Source organism: Heloderma suspectum, chromosome 1 (genome assembly GCF_057233095.1).
Source record: "Heloderma suspectum isolate Gila_16-S chromosome 1, 16-S_ref, whole genome shotgun sequence".
Lineage (NCBI taxonomy): Eukaryota > Metazoa > Chordata > Lepidosauria > Squamata > Helodermatidae > Heloderma > Heloderma suspectum.
Window position 1 is genome coordinate 31,012,743 of NC_139458.1, and position 19,568 is coordinate 31,032,310.

Genomic DNA, 19,568 nt, shown 5'->3' on the forward strand with positions numbered 1-19,568 from the left:
TTTTGGTGGTATTTTTGAGCTTATCTAATCACTGTGAGGTGGCTGAGGGTGTGGTGTGTGTTTTCTCTCTCTGTTACACATCTCTGCAGCCTCCCAGGCCACCTGCACTTCCTGAACTGAAAAAGCCCCATGGGAGGAATTGCCTCATGGTGTCTTCCTCATGATGGCTTTAGCTGAAGTGCGGGAAGCCAAGGAGGCTACAGGCTGCCACAGAGATGACTGTACAATGACAGGCAGGACACTCATGCACACTCCTCAGCCACCTCATAAGTAAGGTAAATCCAAGAACCCCAAACCCAGCCCATGAGAATTTCTTCAAAACTTCTCCCCCTTTGACATTCTTTTTGAAAGCAATTTCTCTTCTATCAAATTAAATGAGAATGGGTGAAGAAATGTGGGAGAAATTTTTGGCACAGCACTATTGAGAATGTGTTAAGGGTATATAGCAAGATAACCAGTCAATTTTCCATGTGGTCGCAGGAATATCTATCCAGATGAAGCCCTGCTATGGTTCATATTTCCATCTGTGAATGAACCACTATTGACAACATACGCTGTGTATTGTTAGTACACAAAATATTATGTTATTGCTGATGTATACAGACTTCCTTTCCAGTGGCTGGCTGGTAAAACAAACATTCCTTTCCTGAGCTCCTTCTCAGATTTATGCAAAGCAACTGGATGCCTATCAGGATCTCATTTAGATCTGGGCTTTTCCTTCCATTGGTAGCACCTGGCAAATGAGTTGGGGGAGGGGAAAATTAAGTCTTGTTTCCAGGGGTGCAGCTAGGGCTGGACTTTGGGGTGAAAGTCCAGGGTCCCACAAACCAAGCCGCCCCCCCCTCCAAAAATTACCACCCAGAAATTGCGGTTGATGAGAACATAGGGGTAGCAGAAGCAAACTACGCCGTTATTCCTTTAGTCATGACGGAGCTATGATTTAAGTGAGCTTAAGGGCACAATCCTATGCATGTTTAGACAGAGAAAAGACAGTAACTCCCAGCATGTCCCAGCCAGTCTCTGTCTAAACATGCATAGGATTACACCTTTAAATGCAAAACTGCACATGCTCAGAGCATTTTTTTTTCCAGAGTTGGCCAACATTCTAACATATAAAGAATGTAGAAACAGTTGTGAAGCATGGGATGGCCGATGCAGGGAGTAAGAGAAATCAGTGTCAGTTGTTTGCTTCACAACTGATGCAATTGCAATACACAAGGCCATCTAACACAGTGCTCCATAAGACCATGGTCCATGGTCTAAAATTACCTAGCTTCACCTCTGCTTTTTTTTGCTATATGCCAAAATCAAACCCACTTAAGCCAGTATCCAAGAATGAAAACAAAGAGGAGAAAACCATTGGAGCCTGATGGCTCCTATTTCCATGGGGCTATGAATCCATTCTTGGTTTCAGTCAGAACCAGCCTGAACCTGAAAGGACCTATCCAAGATTCTGAAGCTATTTTGGGGATAAGGTTCAGCACCTTGGATAGTTTCTTTAGAGTTCTGACTGGTTTTGACTGAAACCCAGAATGGACTCACAGCCTGACTGAAATCGGGGCCACTGGTCTCCACTGGAGAAAACACAGCAGTACCCCAAACTGTGGCTTATCAGAATCAAGCCAGGGAATCTGACTGAGTCTGTTCTTTACAATAGGGCTGGGCAGAAGGTAGATCAGGATCTACTGGTAGATGTCTGGTTGATTTGAAGTAGATCAGCAGGATTTCTAACTCTCAATTGTTGAACAATAGCAGCAACAAAATCATTCCACTTAAATTATACTGCTGAAAGGAAGAGTGCTTGGGATAACCAGGTGTGTATTTTTGCATGGAGGGACGGTGAGCTCAGTTCTGGTACTGAAAACAAATTCCTGGGCTCAGAACATTTTAATTGTAAGGGCATGTCTTTTGCACCAACCTCTGGTTGGTGAAATGTGGTATTCTAATAAAAAACAAAGTAGATCCTTCAAGTCTGAAGCCTTCCCATCTCTGCTTTACAACATCTAGAAGTACCATTAAGAAGCTTTTAGTTACTGCTTCTGGTTCCTGAGTCCAGTCATTAAGGCTGTAATCTGGCCACTGCATACAGTGGGACCTACCTCTGAGTAGATGTGAATACTGGTTTGGATTTTCTTCTTATGAAATCAAATTCACTGGGAATGTTTAGTCACAGGGTCCAAGCACCTATTTAACAAGCACAGCATACTTTCTCTCCTACTTATCCATATTGGTTGCTGATGGGTTTGCTGATGCCAATGGCCATGCTGGCTAGAGGTGATGGGAGCTGTAGTCTTGCCACATCTGGAGGGCGCCAGCTTGAGGAAGGCTGGTCTAAAGACATGGGAACCCCATGTGCTTCTGCATGTGGTTAGTAGCTCTGCCAGCTCTCCTGTCTCAGTTTAGGGCAGTTCACATATTCATGCTCACCACTTGAGAATGGCAGCATTGAGTGGTGACTTGCAAGTAGGGATGCTTGAGGATTTAATTCAGTGCACATTTCTAAGTGAACCAAGTTATTCACATTGGGCTAATCTGCAGATCATAACACAGTTATCCTTCAGATTATGCACTTCTCTGAACTTTGAAATACAGTTCTCAGCTCAAAAATCATACCAAAATGCATATTTTAGGATCAAATGCATACCAAGAAGGTGTATTTAACTACTATTGAAATGTGAATTGTATGTGGTTTTTATCTTTATTTTTAAAAATTCACAGATCGATGTGGAAACAGGATAGAACAGACTAATGAATCAACACATGTGAAACTGACACAGATTGGAATTTCAGTCCATCCCTACTTGCATGTGTGAATGCACCATCCCAGATGAGATGCTACAGACTGAACTTTGGTATCAGCCCAAAGACAATGGTTTTCAGTGGAGTCAGTTCAGCTGTGAATCATTAGTGAAAAGCAGTCAAAGGATTTAGGGGCATGGGTGAACTGCACCCTGAGACTTTCTGAGAAGCACATCTTGCCCTGTTGTGTCTTCCCTGGTCTGTCACTCTGCCAACCTCCTGTCCTTAGCCTTAGTCACTTTGGATGTTGCCTCTGTCCTAGGAAGCTGCCCTATAGTAGGTCAAACTATTATTTGTCAGTCTAGGCCATTCTTATCTACATTGGCCGTCAGAAGCTCTCCAAAGTCTCTGGCAGAGGTCTTTCCCATTACCTACTACCTGCCCTGTAAACTAGAGATGCTGGGGATTGAACCTGGGACAATCTGCATGCAAAGCATGTCCTCTACCTCTGAGCTACAGCCCCTGCCCAAGTCTGTTTGCTCTACTTGTCCTTATAACCTGCTTTTAACCCTGTGCTCGGGACTCCATGGGTAGAATCCAACTAAAGTCCTATTTAGAGTAGACCCATTGAAATGAATGGGACTTATGACTAACTTAAGTATAATGCATCTACTCCAAGTAGGACTTTAGTTGGATTCTACCCCATACACACTTCTCATTATAGCTTTCTGCTTTGTTCCTTATCTCAGCCTGCTCTGACAACCTCTCACTCTTGAGGAGGGGGGTTCTTTTCCTCTTTTTTGTTTTGTTGAAATTTTACAGTAAAAATAATTATTTTACAATAAAAATAAAGTAAATCAGAAATTTTACAATAAAAATAAACATAATTAAAAACAACAACAACTCTCTGTCCCAGTTCATGACTGCACCATGTCATCTGGGTTGCTGTTTCTCTTGTTCCTTTGGATAGTTCTGGATTCTGATTCCTGCAAGTACCACTTACTCCCTAGTCTTTTACAGAACATCTGACCTTTTCACTCACCATGCCCTGTTTTTCAGAACAAGTTTTACTTCTTGACTTTCTCCCTTGTTGCTTACCCTGTGATTCCTAAAGGATACTAACACAGGCACAATGCTAAGACACAACGACTGGTCATTTTGCATTCTTTGAACCACTGTCAGTACGACATTTAAAAGTCCTTTCAAAATGTTCAAAAAGAAGTGCCTCTCAAGGTGTGTCCTTTAGAGTTGACAGGGAAACTATACAAATATGCAATTGCTTTTTGCATATGCATAAAAAAAACTTTCCGCACAGAATAATTCACATGCCATGTCTCTTCTGTAAAGTAATATTCCAATGGTACTTTTGTCCAACTAGTCCAGCTAAACCAAAAATGTTCTGACATTCAGAAACACAGAAATGGGCAATGCTCCTATAACAGGCACCTACCATGGTGAATGATGCATGTCTTTACCCAAAGGGAACCTACAGTTCAATCTACCACCACCCCACACATCTATTTGAGTTCAGTTGGACATACATCTTGGTCCCAAGACATGGTCTGAAGGCACATGAGGCAGCCACCTTGCTGAAGCTAAGCAGGTCTGGGTCTGGTCAGTGCTTGGAGGGGAGACCACCTGGGAAACACATGTAGCCACCTTGAGTTCCATGATGGAAGGAAGGTGGGATATAAATGTAATAATAATAATAACAACAACAACAACAATAATTCCAGCCCTAAGGAGGGAAAATTCCATTGTGACTGCATTCTTGTAAACAAACAAACCATCAAACAAACACATTTGGACAGAGTAGTTGCTAATGTTAGGTTTATTTTTCATCTTAGGGATGGTTCACTGTTTGGCTTTGTTGCCACCTTCTCCTATGCAGATAATCACGTGGTCAACATATTGCATTCACAAAAAGTTTGCAAGTGCACTTTGCAGTGGTTTCCCCCACAGGACAGACCACATCGAGTTCTGTTGCAATTGTGGAAATGGCTGCAAATGTGAATCTGTGTAACTCATGGCTCACACAATGTTTTCTCTGTGCAATCACAGAGAAAATGATGGAGGGGGGTGGGAAATGGCTCATTACAAAGTTGAATGTTTTCCCCCAAAGTTTCTTTATCGGCATTTATTGGATCCAAGTTTGACACAACAGAAAGCCAGAGAGGCACTGTATGTCCATGCAGGGATATGAAATTGTAGAAGACCACTTGTAAACAGCCACATTAGCCTGACAACAGATTGTAACAAGCCTATGATAAACTGTAATCCTATGCCTAGATGCTCATTTATGTCCCACTGAGATCAATGAGACTTACTCACATGCAAGTGAGAAGTAGGATCAATCCCACAATCTTAAATCTCTTCTCAAATTGCACTACAAGCCACACCTCACCAGTGTTTTTATTTTATTTTTTGTAAGAAATGAGTACAAGAAACATTTAAGTGACAATTGGTGCAGATCTGGATCCACAAACAAGTGAATGAGGAGCAATACATTGCCTGCTTTTTAAACTGAAAAGGAAAACCAGCATCATACCAACAGCATTCTGTGCAAGGAGAGAAATGGCCTTACCATGCAGTGCATCAGGAGGAGAAATTCGCTGGGCATGCTGCAGAGATTGAGCTCAGCATGGCATCCAGATTCCCTTTGGAATGCGTGAAGGCTGTCCAACCCATCCTTCCCCACCAAGCGGGCAATTTTTCTCCAGGCTTGACTTGTCCACCAGAAATCAGAGCCTTAAAGTGCATTGTACTTTCATTGGGAGGTATATTTCCTCCAGTTAAGTTTCAGCTCCGCAATGCCATTTCTGATCAGCTTGGAGAAGTTCTTCATTCCCAGATCTGTGCAGTCATCTGAGAGCCTGGGGCAGGAGGGTGGGGGGAGAGGGGGAGGGAGAGAGAGAGGAGTGTCTTAGTAAAGCTCCAAAGTGGCTATCCAAAAGCGGGAGGGAGAATTCCTCTGTTTGCAATCCAGTTTTACCCATTTTTACCTGCAGAGAGACAATTGCTGTGTAACAAACAAACTTTCACAATTCCCACTTACTGCATATTCTGTCATTATGGTTTGCTTTTGCGTCACCAGTGAATGACTCCCTCAGCCTTAAAAAGATGAAGGGGGGGGGAGGAAAGAAGCAGGAAACTCTCCCTGTTCTCTGTTCCTAACCTGTTACCTGTGTTAGGTTAGGCATTAAAAATTCTACCTTTGCTTTGGAAAGCAGTTCAGATGAGAGAGGCGACAAACTGGGTGGAATGGCAAATCCTTTTGGCAAGAGAGAAGATGCCACAGGTTCCTTGTCTGAATCACTCGGGTGTGTGTGTGGGGGGGAGTGGGGGGGGGTTACACTGAATTCAGAAGGGAAATGATCCAAAGAACTGGGTTCCCAAAAGATTGAGAGACGGGGGCCGGGGAGGGAATGGCAGAGGTGAGTGGGATCTTTTGAGTTAGCCTACCTTCCCACTGCCGCTATCTTGGCCTTCCCCAGCTCTTTCTGCAGAGCATATTAATTGATTCCGGTTGCTGAGCAACTAACTCTGGGGAGCCACATGGATGCTTTCTCCACCACAGCCAGAACAGCACTACAGAGGGGATAAGAGCAGCTTCTTTCTCCCCGGCATTTCTCATCTGCACGCTGGTTTGAATTCTCCCACAATCTACTCTCAGCTACCCTGCAGGTTATCTATCTATCTATCTATCTATCTATCTATCTATCTATCTATCTATCATCTATCTATCAATCATTTATCTATTCTATCATCCCTTTTCTGCCTTGAGAATGGAAGACCGTATACTTTTAGAAGATGGTCCAAGGGAGTGACTATACTTCTTCCCACCCTCTCATCTTCTCCCCACTCATAAAAACGCACCTTTTCACCCAGGCTTTCCCTGGGTTGTAACTGTTGTTGGGTTTCCATTCTGCTTTTACATACAGCTTTTAAACTTTCAAAGTCTTATATTAGGTTTCATTATGCTGTCTTCGATGGTTTCAATTGCTGTGAACTGCCCAGGGAGCCTCGGCTGTTGGGGCACTATATAAATAAATAAATAAATAAATAAATAAATACTCATCCTTATTCCCATGGTAGGACTTAGCTAATTCGCCCTCTTGATCTGGCTGAGAGTAAGGCTGCTGCTGCTTCAAATGGAATTTGTCTGACTCTGCACCCATCGGCTTTCATGTGATCGTTTCTAATATTACAGTCAAAGCTCCATCATAATGATGGGCATGGATGGTGTGTGTGTGTGTGTATTTATATATTGAAAGGACAGCAAGCAGGTTGCAGTGTGTCTTTGTGCATTAGGAAGCCTAGGAATGCACGTGCACACACGCATGCACGCACTCACTCACATACACACACTCACACCATCCCTAGACCACTTGTGAGTGGTGACTCATCACTGATATGAGTGATAAAGGGGTGCAATCAAGGTCAGCCCTACCCCTGGTGACTCCTTTCCCCCCAGCTATTGAAAGTGGAGTATGTTCCACAGTGTAGAGCAGCATTCTGGATCATTCCATTCTGAGAGAGAGAGAGCGAGAGAGAGAGTTCTAATAGTTTCCATCAGTCTGTACCTACTTTGCAATGCACCCCTAAACATTCTTAACTCAGAAGTAACTTCCATTGAGGTCAGTGGCGCATACGCCATCATACATGGAACACTGAAAATTGCCCTACACCACATCAGTCCCTTAGTCCATCTAGAACAGAGGAGGACAGACTTTAGGCTTACAGGATCTACTTTGTTTTTCATAGAACCCAGAGGTCCACCAACCAGAACCAGGTGCAAAATAGTGGTTCGAGAAGACAGACATAGAATTGGAGAATGATAGAATTGCACATGCTCAGCCCAGGAATTTCTTTTCAGTGCCTGAACTGGAGACTGCACACAGATAACTTCACACACACTAATCTACTCCTATTCTCCCTCAGGTTTTCTTGATTTCAGCAGCCTGATTTAGGAAGAAACACTGTCTGTCAGTATTGTCAAACAAGGGAGGGGTCATAGCTCAGTGTGACAGAGCACATGCTTTGCACGCAGAAGGTTCCTGGTTCAATCCCTGGCCTCTCCAGGTAGGGTGAGGAAAGAATCCTCCCTGAAACCCTGGAGAGCCGCTGCCAGTCAATGTCAACAATACTGGGCTAGATGGGCCAATGGTTTGACTCAATATAAGGCAGCTGCCTATGTTCCTAATGACTGGTGTGACAGAGCCTTCTCCCGGGTTACCTCTCAGTATCCTAAGACTCCTGTTGCCCACCATAAAGCTTCTTCCTAACCCACTCCCAAGGCTTTTCTTAAAGGGAATAAGGTGCTTACGCAAATGGGCAAGTGGGTGTATGGTGCGTGGCTGAGACCCAGTAAGATCCCTGACAGACTAGGCTTAGGCAAGGGGTTAACATGAACAAGGGGAAAAAACACGTTTTATTTACAGGCTTCTCTTTATCACAAGAAGAACAGACTGCCTCAGGTTCCCTGCTAACTTGTTTACATTTGTATCAGTTCTTAACCTTTCCCCCCATTCCTTCCCAGCATTCCAGGGACTGCGATTGGTTGACCCAGGAAAAGGTGGACTCCAACCCTGTTCATCACAACTGGGTGTCAGAAACCCTTGCTATCTACAGCAGATACCTGGAGATCTACCAGTAGATCCCAATCTACCTTCTTCCCAGCCCTGATCTAGACCAGCATTGTCTTGTCTGATTGGCAGTGACTCACTAGAACAGGGGTACAGAACCTCTTTCAGCCTGACAGCCAAATTCCATTTTGGAGAAGCCTTTGGGGACCACATTCCAGTGGTGGGCAGGGCCCAAAGGAAAATGGGGTGGGACAAAATACCCCAAAATACCAGCGTATTTTAGCATAAGGTTCTTGCTGCCAGTAACAAAGCCTTAGGGAAGACATTTCGACCTTTGAGAATGGGAAGCTGGGAAGCCACCTAATTGGTGGTTGGAGGTAAGGCGCTGGGGACAGTGGAAAGGGGCATGGCTATCTGGAGAACCCTGGAGGGCCAGATAAGGACCCCAGGCAGGCTAGCTTGGCCTCCGGGCCTGAGGTTCTGCACCCCTGCACTAGAACCTCAGACAAGGATCTCCTCACCATCACCTGCTTCTTTACCTGGAGATGCTAGGGACTGAACCTGGGACCTTCCACATGAAAAGCGCATGTTCTACCACTGAGCTTTGGTCCCTCCCCCAAAGTGTCTTTAGGACTGCAGCCATTGCATCCTACTGTAATTAACACTCAATGACTGGCGGATTTGATGCAAGGAATGCACCAGAGGACCTCCCCATATGGGCACTGTGGAGAACCTGGTCTTGGTGGGACCCTCTACTCTAAGGCAGTCCCACCACTAATGTGGAAGATCACCCCTCACCACTGGGTAGTCCCTCCCTTCACTTCTGCTGCCACTGCTAAACTACACCCCTTTATTTAAGATACACCTTCTCCCCTAAGATAAGTGGTTATTAGGTATGAGACAAATAGTATTTTATTAAAAATAAATAAAATAAGAATGTTGATTATTTCAGATTGCTGTTATTACTTTAAAATGGGGTTTCTGTACAGTTACATTTATGTATGTATGTTTGTATGTATGTATGTATTTATTACATTTCTATACCGCCCAATGGATGATGCTCCCTGGGCAGTACTTTTACCACCAGTCAGGTGTTAGAAGCCCCAGTTCCTAACCTATCCAAACTTAAGCCAATTCCCCTATCAAGCTCCACCCTTGTTAAATAGGCTCTGGATAGGGGTGAATGCTCCTTCCTTGTTCTCCTCGACCTCTCAGTGGCTTTTGATACCGTTGACCACGGTATCCTCCTGGACCACCTGGAGGGGTTGGGCATTGGAGACACTGTATTGCGGTGGTTCCGGTCCTTCCTCTCCGGCAGGTACCAGAGGGTAGCACTGGGAGAGGAGGTTTTGGACCCGTGGCCACTTACTTGTGGGGTGCCACAGGGTTCCATCCTCTCCCCGATGCTATTTAACATCTATGTGAAGCCACTGGGGGCTATCATCAGGAGGTTTGGGGTGCAGTGTCATCAATATGCGGATGACACGCAGCTCTACCTCTCATTCAAATCTTCACCAAGGTTGGCCGTAGAATCCCTGTCCAAATGTCTGGAGACAGTGAGTGGCTGGATGGGGAGGAATAAGCTGAAGCTGAACCCTGACAAGACCGAGGTACTTTTGGTGGGAGACAAGAGGAGGCTGGGGGATGTTGACCTGGTGTTGAATGGGGTACGGCTACCCTTGAAAGACCAGGTCCGCAGCCTGGGGGTCATTTTGGACTCCCAGCTGTCCATGGAGGCTCAGGTGTCAGCTGTGAGCCGCACAGCGCTGTATCAACTCCATCTGATACGGCGGCTGCGCCCCTTCCTTCCTGACCATCTGCTCCCATCGGTAGTACATGCCCTGGTCTCCTCTCGTTTAGACTACTGTAATGCACTCTACGTGGGGTTACCCTTGAAGACGGTTCGGAAGCTGCAGCTGGTACAGAACGCGGCGGCTCACCTGATTAAAGGCAGCCGCCGGCGAGATCACTTCACTCCAGTGCTGAAGGAGTTGCACTGGTTACCAGTTGTTTTCCGGGCCAAATTCAAGGTGTTGGTTTTGACCTTTAAAACCCTATATGGTTCCGGACCAGCCTATCTTAAGGAGCGCCTCCAGCAACACCAGACAGGCCGCTTAACAAGATCAGCCTCAGATGGCCTTCTCTCTGTCCCATCAGCCAGGACAGCTAGACTGGTGGGGACGAGGGAGAGGGCCTTCTCTGTGGTGGCCCCCACTCTGTGGAACTCCCTCCCTAGGGAACTCCGTCATGCCCCCTCTTTAATGAGCTTCCGTCGTGCATTAAAAATGTGGTTGTTCAGGCAGGCATTTGGGGTGGGTTAGGGTATTTTAAAAAAAGAATGGTAAAATTTTATTGTTTTAAATTGTTTTATGGTGGGTTGTACATCGCCCAGAGTGGCTGGGTGACCAGTCAGATGGGCGATTAATAAATTTAATAAATAAATAAATAAATAATAGGCCTAACAACGAGGCCTTGAAAGGCAATCTTTGCTTTGGTAGGGATTGACTACAGACTGGAACCTTTAAGGCTATTCAGGCTTCCCCTGAAATCCTTCCATTTGGTCCAGCAGCTGCTTTGTCTTCAGACCACCACCTGTAGCTGATACTCAGGCTTCAGCATTTTCCTCCAAAGGTTGCTCCAGAAGTCTTCTTCTCCTCACTTGCAGACCTTCTTCAGCTCCTGCCTCACATGCTCTCAACTCTTAGTTTGGCTTCCTGGTCTTGCAGCTGCTCTTCTTCCTGGTTGATATTTTCCTCAGGCTCCCTGGCCTCTTATGAAGACACCTACTGACAATTCTTCCTTGGGAAAAACTTCAAAAAAGAGGATTGTCACCTGTAAAGTAGGAGGCTGTGGCTCAGTGGGAGAGCATCTGCTTTGCATGCGGAAGGTCCCAAGTTCAACTCCAGGTAGGGCTGGAAAAGCTCCTGCCTGAAACTCTGGAGAGCTACTGCTAGTCAGTGTCGACAATACTGGGCTAGATGGATCAAGGGTCTGACTTAGTATAAGGCAGCTTCCCATGTTCCCATGTTCCCTTGGTGGGAAAAACAAAAATTTCAGCCATTCACCCCAATTAATCACCCAGAGAGTGACAAGAAGTGATGAGGACATCATAAACAAACTCAGTTTTATTCCTGTGGTCAGGGTGGTGCTATGACTTAACTGATTTTAAAATGCAGAACTGCGTGTACTCAGAGTATTTTTTTAAAAAAATCAGGCTTGGCAAATACTGTTGTTGTTCTAATATATCAGGAATATAGAAGCAGTTTGAAAGCATGGAATGGCGGTTGGAGGGGGAAGAGAAACATTAGTGTATGCTTCACAACTGAAGCAATATACATGGCCATCTAAAGCCCACCCCAAGACCATTACATCCAGGATCTAACATTACCTAGGATCACTGTAAAGCTAGAAGTCAGGAACCATATCCTGCCCCCCACTCATCAGCTTAGCATGGTACACAAGGCCCTGTGACTGAAACTGCAGAAACATCTCCCCTAAAACATCTCCTCAGTCAGTTAGAAAAACCTTTTTGATCCTATTCGCTGCACAACCTTCCTTGGCCATGTATCCAATTACGTATGTTTCCAAAGATCCCAAGAAATGGTTGACTAGGTGGACATGAATTTCCTGTTCGGGCAAAACATCTGTAGGAATTTGGAAGTTTTGATGTTTTTAAAGAGTAAAATTTCCCAGGGGAAGTTCAGCTCATCTGCTTCTAACCATTAACCATGAATTTTACCTGCAATGCAATTTTGCTAGCCAAAATTGGAAAGCCCCAGTCAAGCCCAACAGATCTCAGGAAGAGACCTTCCCTAGCCACTTTCCCTTACGTTCTCCCAAACTGCTTGCATTCTCCAAGTTCTGAGGACTGTAAAACACCCTTCTCCTTCCTCCTTCTCCCAAATTCCAGGCTTCATTCCCCAGACATTTACACGTGGATTCCAAATGCTTCCCTCTCTTTAAAAGGACATGCCAGCCTATCATCTTAGTTGCCCAAAGCTGGCATTTCTCCTCAAGGTTTTCAATTCGACCCCCCCATCCTAAACATGCACAGGTCCAATGTAAAAATCTTTCAAAATGCCTAATCAATAGCAGTGGTTATGGTGAAGGCTGAAATCTACCAGGGAATGCTTCTGTACCGACTATTCAATGCAGGGTGGACGGAGCGTGGAGGAGATGGTCTCCTCCATGCTCCAGCTGCCCTGCATTTGTGGCTAGATGGCTGATTTCAGCTGTCTAGCCGGAGTGGCTTGAAGTGGGGGGGGGGGAGGCCAGATGGTGCATAGAAAGTATTGTACCTGTGCTTCTGCCATCCCCTCCCTGCCCTCAGGAACCACCTCTCTGCCCTCCGGGGATGCCCCCTTTCCCCCCACACCATGTTGCTCTTCCAAGCATGGACCCAGGGATGAACTGTGCTGCCTACAAGGTAGTGGGGAGGGGGTGGGGAGGGGGTTTTCTGGGAACCGACCTTGAAGCAGTGGCTCCGAGGTCTGTTCCTGAAAATCAAAAAATCTTACGGCCATCTAGCTGCTGTCGAACAGCCATAGGATTGTGCCCATAAGCAACTTTGGGGAATGCACAGGTATGGCTCAGCATCTGCTACTACTGCTGTATAGTCTGTGAAACTCCAGCGCCCAGCCATAGTTGGTATAACATCCAAACTGGGGGGGGGGGACACACCAAACCATTGCAGAGACGTTTTACTGCAAGTGACAAAAAAGTACGCTGACCGGACATGGAATAATGAAAAATCAAATCCTGAAATATTTGCAGAGCACTCGAGACCTATTGAACGTATTTTTCATCATCTGAGTTAAACGCCAGCCTGTGTTTAAGTTTCATTTACTGTTTAATACCTCATTATTCTGCAGACCAAGAGTCACGAAAGTACCGCAGGCTTGGGAGGGTTTTCTAGACACAGACTATTCATCTAACCAACCCACCCAGGTTCTGTTGGCCTGAGTTCCACTCTTTATACTCTCCTTCTGCAGTGTTTTTCAGCACATCATTCACGCTGCCTCTGGCTGAACCTGCTTCTGCTCTAGCAGCGCTCCCCCCGGGGTATCCTGGAATGTTGACTCGCCAGTACGGCTGTGCATAGATATGGTGCCAGAACAAGGTGTGCACATCTTTCCAGTGTTTTGTGAGCTGATAAGGGGGAAGCTGAGCATGATGTGAGAGACCTATGATTGGGATCCCGCTGTTTTGTTTTTTACAGCTGCAAGGAGTCTGAATCAGATCAGGACCAAAGTTCTAGTGGAAACAGCATTAACTCTTCCCCTGAGTTGTTTTCACGATATAACTTACCTCCACCACAGGATTGCTATTTGTCTGTGGGGAGTGTACGGGGAGCAATAGAAATTCTAGTCTGGTACCTCTGGGCAGTATCCAAACCTGCCCACATGCCAGCGGGTCCCACCACTAGCACAACAGGGAACTGGTGATTCTAAAAGCAACAAAAGAACAGGTCTGCGGAGGTGGCATAAAAAAGCCCCACTGACCTGACCCAATCCAGAAAAAACTGTTTCTGTTTGTTTCCAGGGTTGCTTTTAGAGCCACCAGTTTTCTGTCGTGCAAACAGCGGGTCCTGCTTGCACAACTGATTGAGTGGGAGCACAGTGGCAGTATGGGATATTGACTCCTGTGTTTGCCCTCATGATGGGACGAATACCAGCTTTTAGGGGAGAATTTAGATTGGGGAAAAAACACAGGGGAAATGGCTTATATGTCTTCCTCTGGCACCATGTCCCCAAGATGTTTTAGTCCCTCCACAGCTGATTTTAAATTATTATTATTATTATTATTATTATTATTATTATTATTAAAATGCAGAAGGTCTTGATCATAGATTTTCTTTGTGTCCTGCAGTAGTGTTCATGGGATATTTTCAGGGGATCAGATGTGCTTCCATGATTCTTGAATTGAGTCTGCATTAGGCCCTTGCTTGACTGCATGACCAATAAGGATACAAGAAAGGCCTCACCATCTATCTAATCAAACAACGGAGGAAAAACAAAGTCCCCCCCCCTCCTTCCTTGCTTACACAATCCCCTTGGCTGAGGAATAAAAGGCTGTCCTTTTCCAAGTGATTCCTTGGAGCAGGAATAGTTTTTGGTGCAAAACACCTAGAGAGTTGCTCTCCTCTCTACACTGTACCCACCATAAGGTGGACAAGAGAAAGTGATGCACTGCACCGGTGCCGAGAACCGTAAGATTCCTTCAAACATTATGGAGGATGCTGGGGCACAGACTTTGGATCATGTGCTGGAACTAGCAGATGTGACTCATGAGATGAGAGGTGTGCACCAGTACCACTTGCTATGTTGCAAGCATTGTTGCAACTAAGGATGGGCGAATCTGTCAGTTTTGTTATCTCCCATATTTGGTTTTTTTTTTTTAAATCTGAAGTTCTTTCTCTCCTGAATATGAAGAACTTTGCAAATACTGGTAAATTCCTATCAAACATGAACTGAACTGAAATGCTCACCCAACTGCACCAGCCAAATTCCATAGGTACAGCTATTCCCAGCATGGAGAGGCCCATGTTGTACCTGCCTGCCATATAGCTACTGAAGATTAGAAGCCTGTCAGAAATAAAGAGGTAGCAACCCTAATGAAGCAGTAACATGGTTAAGTACACAGGGATTCAAGCCCAATCTGTTATGAGCAAAGCCCTGGGCCTTGATAGACACATCTGTCCATTTTGGTTTCTCTCACATTTCGTTGCCTTGAACCTCAAGGTTTTTTTTGCCCTGAATACAGAGAACTTTGTGAATTTTGGTAAATTCTGATCAAACCCAAACTGACATTGAATTCTCAGCCATCCTTAGTTGGGATACCTATTGCAGCTCTCGTGCAGCAACAGTCAGCCATCCCCGAAGCGATGCTCAAACCAAGAGGTGTGTCCAAGGATGCTTTGCAAAAATTGCAGAAGTTGCTGGGGTTTTTACACAGCAGCCACTCATAGGCAGCAAAACGTTATAGCCCCATCATCCCATTTCGAAATGCCTATTTCCTCTGAAAGTATAAGAAGCTTTCTACCCCTCTGTCACATCCTCTCTTTCCTCCCTCATGTGTCCTGCTCCATACAGGTCTCCCCTATTCCCTTCTCTGCTGATGTCAGCTCACCCTACATATGGTACTCAGTGTCTTCTTTGTAGGAAAGAGGCTAAATTGGGCCCATAATTTTGGGCCAAACTGTATCATTATCATTCCAGGTAGATGCTGTTTCTTTAATCTTACAAAGAGGACGTGTAAATCAGCACGAAAAAATCTGGATGAATTTGCAGAATTTCCATACCAACTCATCAAAGAAGGATCAGATTATCTCTAAATGTGATGCAGTGATGCATTTACACATTCTCTGTTTGTTGTTGAATCTCATTGGGGAAACGATAATCTTCCTGTACAACCATGTAACAAGACAGGGCATGCAATGTGTGAATTCACTGAATCTCAAGAGTGATCATCTGCCTGAAATCCTTTTAAACCTAAGCAGATTTACACTTCGAAACCGGAAAGCTCTCCAGTAAGCTAAGCAAATTAATAGTTATAGCTGCTGCATAAATCCACACATATTTTTTTTTGAACCTGCTGTATGTACCCAGAGGGCAAAGCAAATAGAGAAAAAAAAAATAAGAAGAAAGGAATAGAAATTACTAAAGGATGAGAAAGCCATAGTTTCAATTAATCTTCATTAAGTTTGGTTAAGTTCACTGATTGTATTAATAGTAAGTATTGGCTTAACATCACAAACAGGAAAATAACTCCTGTTTCTATGAATTGCAAATGGTAGGGTTTAGGGATTTGTTTTTAGAATTGGGGCCATTTTTTTTCTGTTGGATTAACATCCAGGAAAATAAAATAAAATAGTATGTTTCAAATCATACACCCCCTCCCCCAATCAAAATATATTACAAAAGCTGAGGCTTTGATATGAATACTTCTGATATCTGGTTTGTGCCCTATCTTGTGGTGCTGAATAATATTATTTCGGCTTCCAAAGTGTCTTGAAATGATTTGGTTGAATACTAGATATACGGGTGGAAAATGGAATTGAGAAAATCACTTTGAGAAGATTCTGTTAAATAATCCATCCTCATGAAGAGGACTTAAAGACACAACTATTTTCATCTTCAACTAACTTTTTTTTGCCTGTTTTTTTGTACCCCCCCCTCCCCTACAATGAACACACACATATTAATTCACTGAAGGATATTTGTGAAGTACCAGTCTAGTAGTACTAATGTTGTAATCCAAAGCACACATCACAGTGGCATTGAACACAATGGGACTTACACCTGATTAAACGTGCTCATGCTTGTGCTGCAAGACTCTCAAGCACGCTATCTCTGAAGTAAATAGGTAAGTTTCAGCAAGCACTGTTTGGATTTACTTCCAAGTAAATCTGGCTAGGATCAAACATGTGTGGTCACAATCAGCAAATTTCAATGGAAATAGTCATTCCTAAAGGAAATCAACCCTGAGTGCTCATTGGAAGGACAGATCCTGAAGCTGAAGCTCAAATATTTTGGCCACCTAATGCGAAGAGAAAACTCTCTGGAAAAGACCCTGATGCTGGGAAAGACTGAAGGCAAAAGGAGAAGGGGACGGCAGAGGATGAGATGGCTAGATAGCATCACCGATGCAATGAATATGGACTTGAGCACGCTCCGGGAGAGAGCGCAGGACAGGAAGGCCTGGCGTGCTGTGGTCCATGGGGTCACGAAGAGTCGGACACGACTGAACAACAACAAAAAAAAACAGGTTTCAGTCCAAATATTCAAATTTAACCATTCCAATAGTTTTTCCCAATGGTTGATTTCTTAATTGAGAAAGGACAATATAATACAAATGGATACTCCTGGTCTCTTGCTCTGCACACAGACACAGAATTTTACTTTCGAACTCTTGCTTTCTCATTGTCCCTACGTTTCACAGTTAATCATTCTAGGTACATCTATTACATTCCTCCAGTTTTAACATCTCACCTCCTTTCCTCTATTGCTCATGGGTTCACTTTTAAATGTGAACATTCCATAAAATGGGATGGGGGGCTAAATTATTATGCAGTGAAGGAAGGATAAGGTCTCTGTCTGCTGTTAATTAAGCATACAGCCATTCATACATTTTAGCTACAATTTTTTCTTGTCAGCATGCTTGTGTGCAGATTGCATAACTAAAATGTGAGCCATCGTTTCAATTAATTGCTTTCCATAAGCAAGTATACTTTCCCCCTTGTTTTATAAAGACAGAATTAATACCTTTCTTCAGCACTGCCTCTGGTTTAATAGCTATTCCTCTGAATGTAATCCTAAGGATCCATTGTAAGCCTTTAAGATTCATTTAAAAACTTCTCATAGTGAAAAAAAATATGTCCATGAAAATATAAATAAAATACAGAAGTTCTTTTTAAAAAAAATTAATTTAATGTACCTCTCATAAACAAAGCCATACATAACCCATCTTTTGAGCCCCATCAATCCGTTGTTGTTTTTAGAAAAAAATGTTAATGATCACTTTTAACTGCAAATTGCATTCCATATTAAAGCGTTAACACAACACTTGCCTGTGAAATAGTTTTGCAGATGATGAACCATGCGGAAGAACACAAATTAACCACAAAACCCATTAAGAAACTACATCTTGATCTGGGGTTTCAGTTCAGCTTGTCAACATTCAAAATACCAGCTAATTGAATTCTAGCCAGTGCAAAAACTGGATGAGGCAAGATCTTTATTGTAATGTATCACAAAGACTGAGAAAAGAACTGAAAGGACACATTTCAGTAGCCATGCAGCCCAATCCCTTGTATGCTTACTTGGAAGTAAGTGCCACTCAGTGGGGCTTACTCCCAAGTCAGTGTGCAATAAGATTTCAACCTGAATTGGCTGGGATACTTTTAAGAACAAGACTTCCTATTATTATAACTTCCAAATCTATCTGGCTTTGTTGTGCTTGGGTACCTGTTCCTTTGAACAGGAATGGCTAAGATGCATTAAGGAAAAATGTACAACTCTGGCAAAAATAATCTGTCATGAAAGTACTGCCAATACAATCAAGTGTTGTACAGCTAAATACCAGCATCATACAATTTCCTACCCCCCAAAATCATTTGGTAAAAAAAGGAAGTCTTAAAACTCACCCACTGCACTTAGAGAAGACCTGAAAAGTTTAAGCCATCAGCATTTTCAGGTCTCATCCTTTCCAGGTCATCAGTCCTTCAAATCTATCTTATGTGGAAATTATGACATTCTCTCTAGCTCTTTTCCCGGTCGGTAAGTGACAGCTCTTTATGGATGTCGGCAGCCTTGCTGGAGTAGTATTGTAATCCATCCAAGCTTCCCAAGATTGCTCAGGAGATTGAGTCTGAAATATACATCATCTTTTGCTTTGCAAGCTGCTCAGTGCTTTCCGTGCCGTGTGCGTTCCTTCTTAGATGCTTGGATATCTCATGCTGGATGTAGCACAGGCTTGGCTATTTATACAGTGCTCTAGACTCCCTGCTTGGAACAGAAGGAAGAGAGCAAATGGAACTGAACTCTTTCAGAGATGAAAAACGCTCTCACATGCTTGGGCATTTCCCTAAATCAAATGGTTTTCATTTTTCCCCCCAAATGGAAGGCAGCCCCTGGGTTCAAATAAACCCAAGCAAGCAAGCAAGGAAGCAAGCAAGCAAAGATTCCGATGTTTGTTTGGTTGGAGAAGCAGTACAGAATGATATGGAGAAACAAGTAGCAGCCCACTGAGCGGCAGGATAGGACGGGCAATGTGTGATTGCCTTGAATTAATACTCCTCAGGGGAGGCTTTGTTGTTGTTTTTTAAACCCTCTACAAATACAACAAAATCTGTCTCATGGAGTAAAAATCTGTTGGATCAGCCAAGCCATTACAGGCAAAGTAATACAGCATGTGTATTTATTTTGCTGATTTTTACAGTGCAAAAAACAACGCAATTAAATTGCCAGATGTACAGTATCTTTTCTCAATGCTCCAATAAAGAAACAGGGATATTTTCCTGGTACTGATTTGCTGAAATCATAAGACTAGTGACCAAGGGCATGCCTTTCCCTTCATGGTAAGAACCTTTTGGAGGGTCAAATGAAATTTTATTTATTACATTTCTAATCCACTCAACAACTAATGTTCTCTGGGTGGATGAAAGGACAACCTTCCATGGTTCCTGGGAAAACTGTGATGATGGTCATATCCTGTGCAGAAAAGGGCAACTGAAATGAAAAAAAA

The 19,568-nt window shown here is 43.8% G+C and overlaps 1 protein-coding gene across 1 annotated transcript in view; it reads right to left on the minus strand.

Annotated features, from left to right (window-relative positions):
• Positions 1–6,917, minus strand: part of TUNAR (transmembrane neural differentiation associated intracellular calcium regulator) — an 84,079-nt gene extending 77,162 nt beyond the window's left edge. Inside the window, exons 1-2 of the mRNA XM_084843607.1 lie at positions 6,814–6,917; positions 5,324–5,465 (exon numbers count right to left, since the gene is read on the minus strand). Coding sequence (XP_084699733.1) covers positions 5,324–5,465; positions 6,814–6,917 — 246 coding nt within the window. The remainder of the gene's footprint in view (positions 1–5,323; positions 5,466–6,813) is intronic.
• Between the last annotated feature and the right edge of the window lie 12,651 nt (positions 6,918–19,568).